Genomic DNA, 13,158 nt, shown 5'->3' with positions numbered 1-13,158 from the left:
GAAATAGAATAAATAGTAGATAGAACAAATACAATACATGAAAACTGTTACAGTATTTCATCTAGATGCTAATGAAATACTTCTCATTTTCATTTCATTTCATTTATAAAAAAAAAAATACATAAACAAAAATACTAAAAACTCAAAATCAAAACGAAAAATTTAATCCAAAAATAGAAAATAATTCAAACTGATTCAACAGCCCCTAAATGACAGTGGAATGGGAAACTAATCTGATCAAATGTAAGGGGGCTTAATTTGCAGCAATTCTCTAGGCCCGTTTCCACTGAGTGGTATGATACGGTTCAGTACGTTTTTATGGCCTTTTCCACTGTCAAAAGGTACTGAAAAGCGAACCGTACCAAACCACTTTTTGGGTACCCTTTCCAAAGGATACTTAGCTTGACACAAGGGTACCAAAAGGCGGAGCTAGATGTCCAGCTGAATGCTATTGGTTTACAGAGAAGCGCCACTAGCACGTACACAAGCCAGGAGAATGAAAACAAAGAAAGCACCATTTTTAAATACACAGCCGAGACATTATATCGTAATACTATATAATAACGAGCCATGATCGACCAGACTTCAAACAAACCTTGTGGTCGTCTTGATGCACAGCCACAAAGCCAAGAAGAACAAAACCTGCCGTGTCCTGCTATTGTTTTATGAGGTCGTCTAAAGCGGTTTCTCTTTTTCCAGGGAGGTCGCATGCACTCGCTGCGCATCTATATTTGAAATAACAAACTTCTTGAGATGATGATAATAACGTGCACGTGATTATTGAAGTGCGGCTCACATCCTTTCAGAAACGGACAAATGCGAGGGTTAAGCGCGGTAAAACAAAGGAGCAAACCTAAAAAGCAACCTAAAAAAAACAAACTGCCATGTTTAACTATTACCATCACCTTTTGGACTATTATGAACTCGGAATGACGGAATTACTTTCTATCAGAGGTTACGTGTGCTGGTGTAGATTAAAGATACAGATGAGAGGTTTGCTCTGACTGTGGGCTATATGTTGAATGTTGTTTTTGAAGCCAAATATGGACTAAATGTATGCTGTGTGTAGTTTTTCTGTAATTGGTAACATATCGGAGACTGTAAGGGTCTGTATGTGTTCATATATGTTGCATTTATTTTATTTTTTTTATAGAATTGCAATGTCACAGTCGGCTATTTTGCACTGTCATTGATCTGCAGCTATAATCAAATCATGTTCATAGAAAGATTAGTAATGAACATTTATACACAAGTATTTATGAGTATAAAGCATTTGTTTTGTGAGAAGTGAACGACCAGTACAGCTTTACTTTGACATTTCCTCGGGTGAGAATGACATTGACTGAAACTTTCTGTTGTACACCACGCCCACCATTGGTACCCTTTTGGCAGTGGAAAAGCAAGCCTGATAAAGGTGACCTGTACCAACCCATACAGTACCACTCAGTGGAAACAGGCCATTAGACACAGTAAAACCAACATGTATCCTTCTTGGCTGTTGATTCAACTCTCGAGCCACTCGTACCTTATGAATATCCTCTTTCTCCAGCTTGAGGGCTTTGACTTGCTTGTCCAGGGCTTTTAGTTTGGTGGAGGAACTTTCAAAGTCCTGTCGAAGAGTCACTGCCTCCTCGAGCTGGTGCTCCAGCCTATCAGAGTCTGAAGAGACAGGCAGAGTGAATGAGACTGATACAAACGCATAGCCAAATTAAATTAAGAAACTGTGAAAAGTGGAAGCAGCATGGACTGATCCTAATATTCCTATCAGAACTGTATGAAAGTGTGGTCACAGTACACTATAATGCAAGCTTGTGCATGGTGCTTTGACATGACTCCTAATAATCGACTTCAGATCATATCAGATATCCAGTGATAATGACAAGAGACCCATTACCTGCCAGTTTCTTTTTAAGCCGATCGATTTCCTCATTGAGTTTTTTAATCTCTTTATCGCGTCCGAGTGTGCCGGCTCCTCGACCAGAGCCATGGAGAGACTGAACAGCCTGAGTGGATTCTGAGAAAAATGTGTAGAGCAAGTAGGTATTCCATATTATAAATAAATTTCACTGATGCACTTATAAATTTAACAAGAAAACTATTAACACCTCAAAATTGAATAACATGAGCTTAAAGTGACAGTTCACTCGAATACTTTTATGCTTCAATCATTTATATGAAGGCAGGTCATGACCGGATAAGAGACCATTAACACACAACATGTTTTTCCATTTCATTGATTGACAGAATTTGTCATACATGACGCTGGGGTTTGCCCGCTTTAAAAAGTCATGTTCAAAGAACTTTAATATAATTTGCTGAATCCAATACTGGTATTTTTTAATTGCCGTTTCTTAAATATTGATGAAATGTGCATTATTTGTCAGTGATATGGTACAAGATTTAAATTTAAGATTTTTCCTTCAGTATTTGACAACTGAGTACAATTGTTGAAATAAAAACACAAACCAATTTAATTTCAAATTTAATTCAAACACTTTTGAATACCTATGTTTGTTTTTAAGTAATTTCCAGGCCTTGAATCCATATGTCTGAAATTCAAGTACTTTTAAGAGTGGAAACCCTGATAATATTTTTCTAAGATGTTAGGAGTTTTTTTTATACCTTGCAGCTTACGGTTGAGCTCCAGTTTCTCTTGCTCCAGGCAGCGAATCCTCTTCTCAAAAGCCTCCACCTGCAGGCCCCCATCCTGGAGATCCTCCCCGGTGCCCCCATCAGACAGTGCCACACCCCTCATGCTGCCACGGTCTGAGAAACAGCTCTCTGTGGTGTAGGTGAAGCCCACAAAGGGCAAGTGCTGCCCGGTGAAACCCGTGTGAGATACTGGAGGAGCAATGTCCTGCAGAGAGGAAAAGGAAGTCAAGAGTCAAACCTGAAAATGTGAGCAGAAAGTTTGACAAAAGTTTGACAAAACCCACCGGATTTTTCAGCACGTCATCATCTACATCAAAGTTGGAGGTGTCTGATGGAGAGCTGACGTCAGGGATGTACGGTGCCTCCATGTAGCGGATGTTCTTCCAGTCGATGCCAGAGAAAAAGGCGTGCTTTCTGAACTCCTCGATGCCATGTTGACCTAGCCGGCGCTCTCGGCTGCAGATCAGCCTCTGGATCAGGTCTTTAGCATCCTCTGATACATCAGTGATGTGGGAAGGGAACTGGAAACGCTCCTAAATAGACCCAATTAGACCACTTCAACATTTTGTACAGAGTTTTCACTTTGGCTATTATGCAAAATTCTCTTTTATTTGTTTGAACATAAATATGCACTGTAAAAAACAATATTATCAAAAAGTCATGAGAAAATACATGTTAATAAGGTTTCAAATTAATGTTTGAGTTTAACATTAAACTCATAACATTATGAGTTTAACATTTAACAAATGTTAACTTGAAGTTTTAAGTCTGTTTACTTAACGCAAGTTGAAATGGCTTGTAAAGTCAACTGATCTTAAGGTTGAAGTTAATTCACCAACAGACTATAGAATATGCAAGACATGTCACTCATATGGTTTTGAATGGGGAAAAGTGAAACGTATAATATAGCAAATAAAGCCCTGCCTTCCTGTACGGGAGCCAATCATCGATCAATATAGAGTGATGATTCTCTGGGGGAGGGGCTCAGACCAGATGTGAGTTTCTGCTTATTTTGTGTGATTCAAGCATTTAGAAATTAAACTAATAGACAGTTGTTGTTTAATTTTCTTGGTGATGCTTAATATGTAATGTAATCATGAGCTTGGCAAGCAGTTTTGGAGAATTTGATGTTTCCCCATTCAAACAGAATGCCCGAGCATACTGTCCGAGAGGTAGGACTGCACAATATATCATTTTGGCATCAATAACGCAATGTGTGTGTCCGCAAGTCACATCTTAGGATATGCAATGTTGAGTTGAATAATAGTTCATCACCACAACAGTTGAGATGTGCATTGTAAAGTATAAACATAACTAGTCAAAGTTTATCATTTGCAAGGCATTTCAGCAGCGCTTGAAGCATTCGCGCGCAAAAAAAATACATTTGTATCTTTAATGAGGAATTATTTTACTGAATTAATACAATGAAGACTACAGTGTTATTTGACATATCATTATTCAATTTACATACCAGAATACTGTTTGACTCTCCAGAAAACCATAAAGCATAGTTGATTTTGCTTTTTTCGCTGCGCTATCGTAATTATTTTTCGCTTGAAATTTGTTTATTATTTCTTATTAATGATTCACACCCTTGGAAATTCACCCTAATCAATGCTAATTAATGATTTCTTTATTTCTGGTGAAATTATATTCATATCACTATAGTGCTCAGCATATACAAGTACACCCCTCACAAATCTATCTTTAAAATTCATATTTTTAATAGGAAGCTATACAATATTATATTTGTGCATATACATTAGATTAGTCAGTACTGAAGCCAACTCTGGGGCTTATCTAACAAAATAAATTACAGTAACGGTCCAAAAACTAGTACAGAAGTATTGTTGTTTGTAATGGTTTTGTCGATATTTAGCTTGAAATTTAGCTGGTATTATATTTCAGTTTCTAAATATGTGACTAAAATATTATTTTAATAAATATATCTGTTAATAAATCTGTTTTGTTTAAATGCACCAAAATACATTGCGTATATATACTGAGAAATGTATAAAATATTAATTTTCAAAATGGGTTGTATATATAGTACTGTATAGTCATGTGATGGACTTTATGGGGTTTTTTTTTCTAATAGTAGATTTGTTTAATAGTGTTTATTTGCAGAGGCTAACACATTGGAACAGAGCAGCAACACGTTAGGTGAGCTAAATCAAATTTACTCCACAACAACTCCATAAAGTTATCCACTAACCATTCAAAAACATCCTGGTGCTGTTTAAAGATTGTAAACTCTTCCTCAGTCTCATCGCCATTGTCAATGTCAATGTTAATGTTCAACATGTAATTTATTACATTTTGGCTTCATAATTTTTATTTATTTTTTGTATAAGAATAGCTCCACCTTCTTGATCAGATGCTAATTTGCATTTAAAAGGACATACAACCACTTACACCCAATAAGGGGCAACTTTGACAAGCTTTAATATGTGATATGTGGGGCTTTTTAGGCTGAAACTTCACAGACACATTCTGGAGACATCAGATTTGCATTTCTTGTAAAGGGGCATGATCTATCCCTTTTAAAAGAAACAAACCACGGACCAATAGGAAAAACTGTGGTGGTTTAGGGGTGGCCAGGTGTCCTGATAAAAATTAGGGCAGTCCAGATTTTATGAGCCATGTTATATGTCCCAACAGAGTTCCACGCGGGATGCTATTTGTCATGATAATTAGCTTAAGCTTTATTTTTATTGCCTATAAATAAATATTTTAATCGGATTCACAGCAGCTCATGCTTTTCCTACAATGAAAAATGTCCATTTCCCTAGACTCAAATATGGGTCAGTGGTGGGGAATGTTTAAACTGGGTGAAACCAAAAATACACAATGATCGCACCTCGTGGTTCATGATCTTTCCATAGGTCTCCACCAGGGATTCAGCGTAAAAGGGTGTCTCGCCATACAGCATCTCATACATGCAGACGCCCAGAGACCACCAGTCACACTCCGGCCCGTATTTCCCCATGCCGTCCTCCATGGCCTGCAGGATCTCTGGAGAGATGTAGTCTGGTGTGCCCACAGCCACTGAAGACTGGACCTGCACAGAGGATAAGTGAGGTCACAAATGAGATGGGACAGGTTTGCATCTGTGATTAAATAATACTGAAGCAGGGTAAAATAATGAGGTAATAGACACTTACAATAACAATCATTATTATCATCAATAACTTATGGCATAATTTACAAAACCACTAATGTCCTATCTGTAACAAGGTTAGATTACTCTTTAGATAGTACCATTGTAGGGTTGTCATGATACCATTAAATTATAATAAGATACTATACAAGCTGAAGTATTGCGATACCAAGTAGTATTGCGATACTGTAATTCATAACTCAAATCCATTAAATAAAGTTGTCAGAAATACTATTTTACATGTTATAATAGGCCTACTTGAATTTAATTAATGATTTCCTTAATATTGAATAAAGTATTTGCACGTCACTTTCTCTAAAATGTATTCGTTCTTTTTGTTTATTTTGTAGAAAACTGACCAAAAAAAAAAAAACATTAAAATAAAGATACAAATAGGCTGTGCAATAGACTACCATAAAAGGCATGAATTATACAGTTTGCAACCTTAAAGGGATCCACAGACTATTCAAATAAAATGGTCTATATGTAAAATGGACAATACTTATTGTAGATAGACCGCTAATGACGATACTACCGTTTACAAACTACAGTGGCACCGGCAGTATTTTGGAGCCATAGTATCACAATACTACCATAGTACTGGTAAACCGTGCAACCCCACACCATTGTGCTTGCCATCTGCAAAAAAATTACTACTTTGTTGAAGGTTTCAGCAAGTGCGCAACAAAGTTAATATGGTTAACGAAAACAAACGAAAAAACGAAAACTAAAATGTTAAAGAATTGTCGTTAACTGAAATAAAAATTAATTTTTATTTTTTTTAAAAAAACTAGAACTAACTGAAACTGTATTGTGTTCATACAAGACTAACTGAAACTAACTAAAATTATAGCAAAAACCTCCTTCGTTTTCGACTTTGTAAATGTATTTAATACATAATCTTACTAAGCCTTTTAGAAGTAAATCAAATTTGCTTTGCAGGTGTTTGACCCGTGTGGCACCACAGAGTCTGTAGTCCTGCTGCCATTGGCCAGAGCAAGCCGCTCCTCCTCCAGTTATCCTCGCTGTTGCTCCCACGACAAAAACAACGACTGGACATGACAGCAGCACGGTGACTGTATTAAATACAGAGACTTAAAACTATTGCTTTAATTCGTGACCAATAATGCGTTTTATTTCTTACATTTACATTTAGTCATTTAGCAGACGCTTTTATCCAAAGCGACTTACAAATGAGGACAAGGAAGCAATTTACACAACTATAAGAGCAGCAGTGAACAAGTGCTGTAGGCAAGTTTCAGGTGTGTAAAGTCTAAGAAGCAAAAGCAGAAGCAAAAGAGAGAAAGAGTACAGTTAGTGGTATAGCCAGAGAGGCAGTTACAGATTAGGAAGGAAAATGGAGACTAAATAGTTGAGTTTTTAGTCGTTTCTTGAAGACAGCAAGTGACTCTGCTGTTCTGACGTAGTTAGGGAGTTCATTCCACCAACTGGGCAGATTGAATGCGAGAGTTCGGGAAAGTGATTTCTTCCCTCTTAGGGATGGAACCACGAGGCGACGTTCATTCACAGAACGCAAGTTTCTGGAGGGCACATAAATCTGCAGAAGTAAGAGCAGATAAGAAGGAGCAAAGCCAGAGGTCGCTTTGTAAGCAAACATCAGAGCTTTGAATTTGATGCAAGCAGCAACTGGCAGCCAGTGCAAACGGGTGAGTAGCGGAGTGACATGTGCTCTTTTGGGTTCATCGAAGACCACTCGTGCTGCTGCGTTCTGAAGCAGCTGAAGAGGTTTGATAGAATTAGCTGGAAGCCCGGCTAGAAGAGAGTTGCAATAATCCAGTTTGGAGAGAACAAGAGCTTGAACAATAAGTTGAGCTGCTTGTTCAGATATGAAGGGTCGGACCTTTCTGATGTTATAGAGTGCGAATCTGCAAGATCGAGCAGTTCTAGAAATGTGGTCAGAGAAGTTTAGTTGGTCATCAATCGTTACTCCAAGGCTTTTTACCATTTTGGATGCCGTAATGGTTGCCCCATCCATCTGGATTGAAAAGTTATGGTGTAGAGTCGGGTTGGCAGAAACTTCAAGCATTTCCGTTTTCGCAAGGTTAAGCTGAAGTTGATGATCTTTCATCCAGTGTGAAATGTCTGACAGGCAGGCTGAGATGCGAGCTGGAACCGAGGGATCATCAGGGTGAAAAGAGAGGTATAGCTGGGTATCATCAGCACAGCAGTGGTAGGAAAATCCATGTTTCTGGATGACTGGTCCTAAAGATGTCGTGTAGATGGAGAAGAGAAGTGGCCTAAGAACAGAGCCCTGAGGTACCCCAGTGTTTAGATGCTGTAGGGTGGACCCCTATCCCCTCCAAGACACCCTGAATGACCTGTCAGAGAGGTAAGATCTGAACCATTGAATAACAGTGCCTACAACGCCCAGTGACTCAAGCGTAGATAGCAGGATCTGGTGGTTTACAGTGTCAAAAGCAGCTGATAAATCCAGCAAGATGAGGACAGATGATTTAGAGTCTGCTTTAGCCAGTCTGAGATCCTCCACGACCGAGAGCAGGGCAGTCTCAGTTGAGTGGCCTTTCTTAAAGCCAGATTGTTTGTTGTCCATGAGGTTGTTTTGAGTGAGAAAGTCCAGGACTTGATTTCTGTATCGTGATCGCGAATGAATCTTTTTAACCGGATCTTCTAAGTGAACCGGTTGAACTAGTTCACCAAATCGAACTGAATCATTTGAAACAATTCGCGTCTCCAGTAAGCGCTTTTACCCACAAACGACTTACTTTTTAACAAGCCTAATACCCCCTCTGACTCTAAATAATCCAATATATACTCTTATTCAGTTATTAGAACAGTAACGTTACACTGAGATCAAATTTGAGAAGCGGTGAACCGATAATACTGCGCATGCGTGATTCAGTGAACCAAACACAAACAGTACATGACAGCCTACTGTGACTAAACTAAACTTGAACAACCGAACCGCGGGTAAACTGAGGGCTTAAATGAGAGGATCTGGTGAAAAAACGTAAGTTTATTTCATAACAGAAAATCGTAATGGAATTTAAATAAGTGAATCGTGCTTCAGTTGGGTTGCAAAACTTTACTGTAAGACATTTTTCAGATCATGGTGATGTTTTAACTGACTGAAATTACTATTGGTGACTATAAAATTTTGGTATGTTGAGTCTTAACATCCGTTAAAGATCTGAACTTCCCATCACTACCGTTTATCTAACCTCAGAAGCAACCTTGCACACATATTGTACTTAAGGTTGCTGTCTTGTGAGCTGTTGTATTTCAATTTGAGTATGGGTATACACTATTTATTCTGATGATTTTAAATCTTGCACCTAACATATATCCTTATTTGGAAAAAAAAAATAATACTGAAACTAATAAAAACTAAACTAAAACTAAGCAATTTCAAAATATAGAAACTAATAAAAACTAGTAAAACTATCTCTAAAAACTGATTAAAACTAACTGAATTTGAAAACAAAAAGTCAAAATGAAATAAACTAAAACTAATGAAAAACCCAGAACAATTATAACCTTGGTGCGCAACAAACAGCTTATTGTAAGCAAGTAACTGCTATAATACACAATTATTTCACCTGTATAAAAGTTTCACTTTAATTAATAAATTCAAAGACTACCATTATTAATTAATGGAAGTTTAATTAATAATTACAAGACACAAAGGTAATTATTATGAAGACTTGATTAAAGCCAGAAAAAAAAACAATTATAGATACAATTTATACACATGTAACACTTCAGGCTTTCTATAAAAATAGCTTTACTAGTTCTAAATCTTGGTAAACGTGGGTCATATACAGTACTTTAATTATCTAATATTTTATGTGCAACTTCTTCAAGTTTATGAAAGATGCAAATTGTTGCAATTATTCATCAATTTGATCAAAAGCAGACATTTATCCTGCCGCAAAAGATTTTCATTTCAAATAAACAACTTACTGTCACCAAACTTTTGACGGGTAATGTGTTTTAAATGAGTGACGACAGTTTCAGACATGTTAAGCAGCATTGCACAAGAGCACTGTTATAAAGAAGAAATCTTGCTCAATCCACCCATAAAACAAGCCCTCAAAACATGTCTTGACCTCCAGTTATTTTTGTAGAATGTTTAATTGCAGACGACTGTCTTGTGCAGATAACACTGAAAGACATTGAGTCATGCATAAACATATCTTCAAGCAATATTACAGACACCAAGAAACAAATGTGGGTTTTGTGGCTTTTACTCCATGTTAAAAACATCTCTATGCAACTATGCTTGTCAACAAAATTCACTTTTAGACAGCACATCTATTTAAAAAGTATGCTTGCTCTTGCTCTTCCCAGAAAAATGGGGCAAAATACTAAATGACTCGCACTTGGTTACATAATTAATATCAAATTATTTAAAAAATAAGTTCCTAATATAAAGACAATAATCTCTTTGGGCTGCAAGGTTTAAGAAAAATATATAATAGAACATTTGGTTTTAAGCCAACTTTGTATGTATTGCTGAACAATATGAGCAAAACTAAACAAAACAAAACTGTGGTATGGTGTAAATGGTTATGGTATAAAATAGAATCATAATGTTTTTATCTATTTATCTATTTATCTATTTATTTATTTATTTAACAATAATAATGTTGGGCTTCTACTTAGTAGAAGTAATAACGACATAATTTAGAATAATTCTGATACTTTATTATTATTATCATCATCATCATGTTATTACATTTCTATGCATTTTATTTTTACAAAAAAAAAAATTAAGAAATGTTCCGATTGAAATTTTACTTTTTTATAATGCATTTGAGACAATAATAATAATAATAATAATAATAATAATAATAATACTTTTAATAATAATAATAAACAAATTACAGCTGATTTATTTTTCATATTTGTAAATGTTAAATGATCCAAAAAACACACTTAAACACATTTAAAATTTTTAAAAAGGTGAATACGCGGCGTATAATCTTAATTTTTAATAAATTTAGGAGTATTTAAAATTAATTTGCATTTTAAGCAATACAAGTATAAGTATCAGCATGAGCAAAGTTGAGTTTATGCAGAGCAACATTTACAGTGAATTGAGAGTAAAAACCCAAAACCATGAGCTGCTAGTAGGGCTGCTCGATTCTGGAAAAATCATAATCACGATTATTTTGGTCATAATTGTAATTGCGATTATTCAAAACGATATACAGTTGAAGTCAAAATTATTCGCCCTCCTGTGAATTTTTTTTAAAATAAATATATTCCTAATGATGTTTAACAGAGCAAGGAATTTTTCGCAGTATTTCCTATAATTTTTTTCTCCTGGAGTAAGTCTTATTTATTTTATTTTGGCTAGAATAAAAGCAGGTTTAAATATTTTTACAACTATTTTAAGATCGACATTATTAGCCCCTCTAAGCTATATATTTTTTGCAGCTATATATAAGCTATATATTTTGTCCGCAGAAGAAACTACCGTTATATAATGACTTGCCTAATTACCCTAATTAAGCCTTTGAGTTGCACTTTAAGCTGAATGCTTGTATTCTGAAAAATATCTGGTAAAATATTATTAACGGTCATTATAGCAAAGATAAAATAAATCAGTTAATAGAAATCTATTACGTTTAGAAATGGGTTGAAAATGGGTCTGCTCTCCGTTAAACAGAAATTGGGGAAAGGGTCGCTAATATTTGAGGAGGGCTAATAATTCTGACTTCAACTGTATATATACACACTTATTTTCCTCCCTGCAAATATAAGAAAATAAATACAATAGAATAAAATATGAAACAAACTGTGCTTTAAGCATCCTCACTGTAAGAAAAAAGCTTTAATTATAACTCCAAAAGTCCTTCAGTCAAGAGCAGTGAGTGATTTTGTCCTTTTGTTGTTTGATTAATGATTAAAAACTAGCGGCTCCGTTATACCTAATTACCCTATCCTGCCTAGTTAACCTAATTAACCCAATTAAGCCTTTAAATGTCACTTTAAGCTGTATCGAAGTGTTTATTTAGTGAAGTATTATTTACTGTCATCATGGCAAAGATAAAATAAATCAGTTATTAGAAATGAGTTATTAAAACCATTATGTTTAGAAATGTGTTGAAAAAATCATCTCTCCGTTAAACAGAAATTCAGTTGGGTTGCAAAACTTTACTGTAAGACATTTTTCAGATCATGGTGATGTTTTAACTGACTGAAATTACTATTGGTGACTATAAAATGTTGGTATGTTGAGTCTTAACATCCATTAACATTTTCACTTTTAGGTGGACTAGCCCTTTAAATCACAATTAAATGTGCATTATTACAGTGCAGTACAGAGTAATATCCCCAAACAATAAGGGATCTCCTCCTACAAGCCGGTAAAACAAAAATAAATAAATAAAAAGCCTCCTTTGCATGCTGCTGGCACACACCAACACACACACAACATTAGATAAAAGCTGTTTAGGCCTTGGTATCAACGCTCTATGGTGACTCATCAGTCTGTGAGTACAGGAGTGGCAGCAACGGCCCTTTCTAATTAGCCTCTCTTTCTAGGGCAGCAGTGGCTCTATTAATGTCAGAAGCAGAGAGAAACAGAAAAACAGAGAGAGAGAGAGAGAGAGAGAGAGAGAGAGAAAGAGAAAGAGAGAGAAAGAGAGAGAGAGACAGAGAAGGGCAGGGGCAGTGCTTTTATCCAACAGATGGAGACCACCCTGAGAGGATGACAAACAGGCTCTGGTTTTGGATTCACACCCCATTTTTTTCAGTTGAACCACACTCACCGTCCCGTCTTGCATCATCTTCAGACAGGAGCCGAAGTCAGCGAGTCGGATGTGGCCATTCATGTCCAGCAGCACGTTGTCTGGTTTTATGTCCCTGTGGTAACAAGAAACGCAACTTTAAGCATAAAGTAAAACTTTAAAGTTTTAACTTTAAAACAGATAGTTGACCTGAAATGAACATTCTTTATTTATTTTCCCTGTTATCTTCTTTCGTGTTTAACAAAATTTCAATTTAATTCACCTTTATTTGTATAGCGCTTTTACAATGTAGATTCTGTCAAAGCAGCTTAACATAGAATATCATAGTAAATTGGTTTTCAGTGTTTAGGTTCAGTTCAGTTCAGTTCAGTGTGATTTAATGATCACTACTGAGAGTTCAAACACTGAAGAGCAAATCCATCGATGCGGATTCAACAGCACTTTTCGAAATATGTTTTCTGAGAAAAATGGTGATGTGTCAAATACTCGTTTCCCCCACTGCATTTAAAATATTTTACAATTAATCTTAAATATTTTACTAATGTTTTAACTATTTAATAATTATATTATAACTGTTGCTCATAAAAAGTATTATTATATGATGAAAAC

The 13,158-nt window shown here is 35.8% G+C and overlaps 1 protein-coding gene across 2 annotated transcripts in view; it reads right to left on the bottom strand.

Annotated features, from left to right (window-relative positions):
* The window catches only part of cdc42bpb (CDC42 binding protein kinase beta (DMPK-like)), a 131,023-nt gene that overhangs the window by 53,707 nt on the left and 64,158 nt on the right, over positions 1 to 13,158 (bottom strand). For both annotated transcript variants that reach the window (XM_056481374.1, XM_056481375.1), the window contains exons 6-11: positions 12,571 to 12,664; positions 5,513 to 5,713; positions 2,937 to 3,185; positions 2,623 to 2,857; positions 1,895 to 2,014; positions 1,526 to 1,659 (exon numbers count right to left, since the gene is read on the bottom strand). In XM_056481374.1, coding sequence (XP_056337349.1) covers positions 1,526 to 1,659; positions 1,895 to 2,014; positions 2,623 to 2,857; positions 2,937 to 3,185; positions 5,513 to 5,713; positions 12,571 to 12,664 — 1,033 coding nt within the window. The remainder of the gene's footprint in view (positions 1 to 1,525; positions 1,660 to 1,894; positions 2,015 to 2,622; positions 2,858 to 2,936; positions 3,186 to 5,512; positions 5,714 to 12,570; positions 12,665 to 13,158) is intronic.

This window comes from Danio aesculapii, chromosome 20 (genome assembly GCF_903798145.1).
Source record: "Danio aesculapii chromosome 20, fDanAes4.1, whole genome shotgun sequence".
NCBI lineage: Eukaryota > Metazoa > Chordata > Actinopteri > Cypriniformes > Danionidae > Danio > Danio aesculapii.
This window is presented reverse-complemented; position numbering and strand designations above follow the sequence as displayed.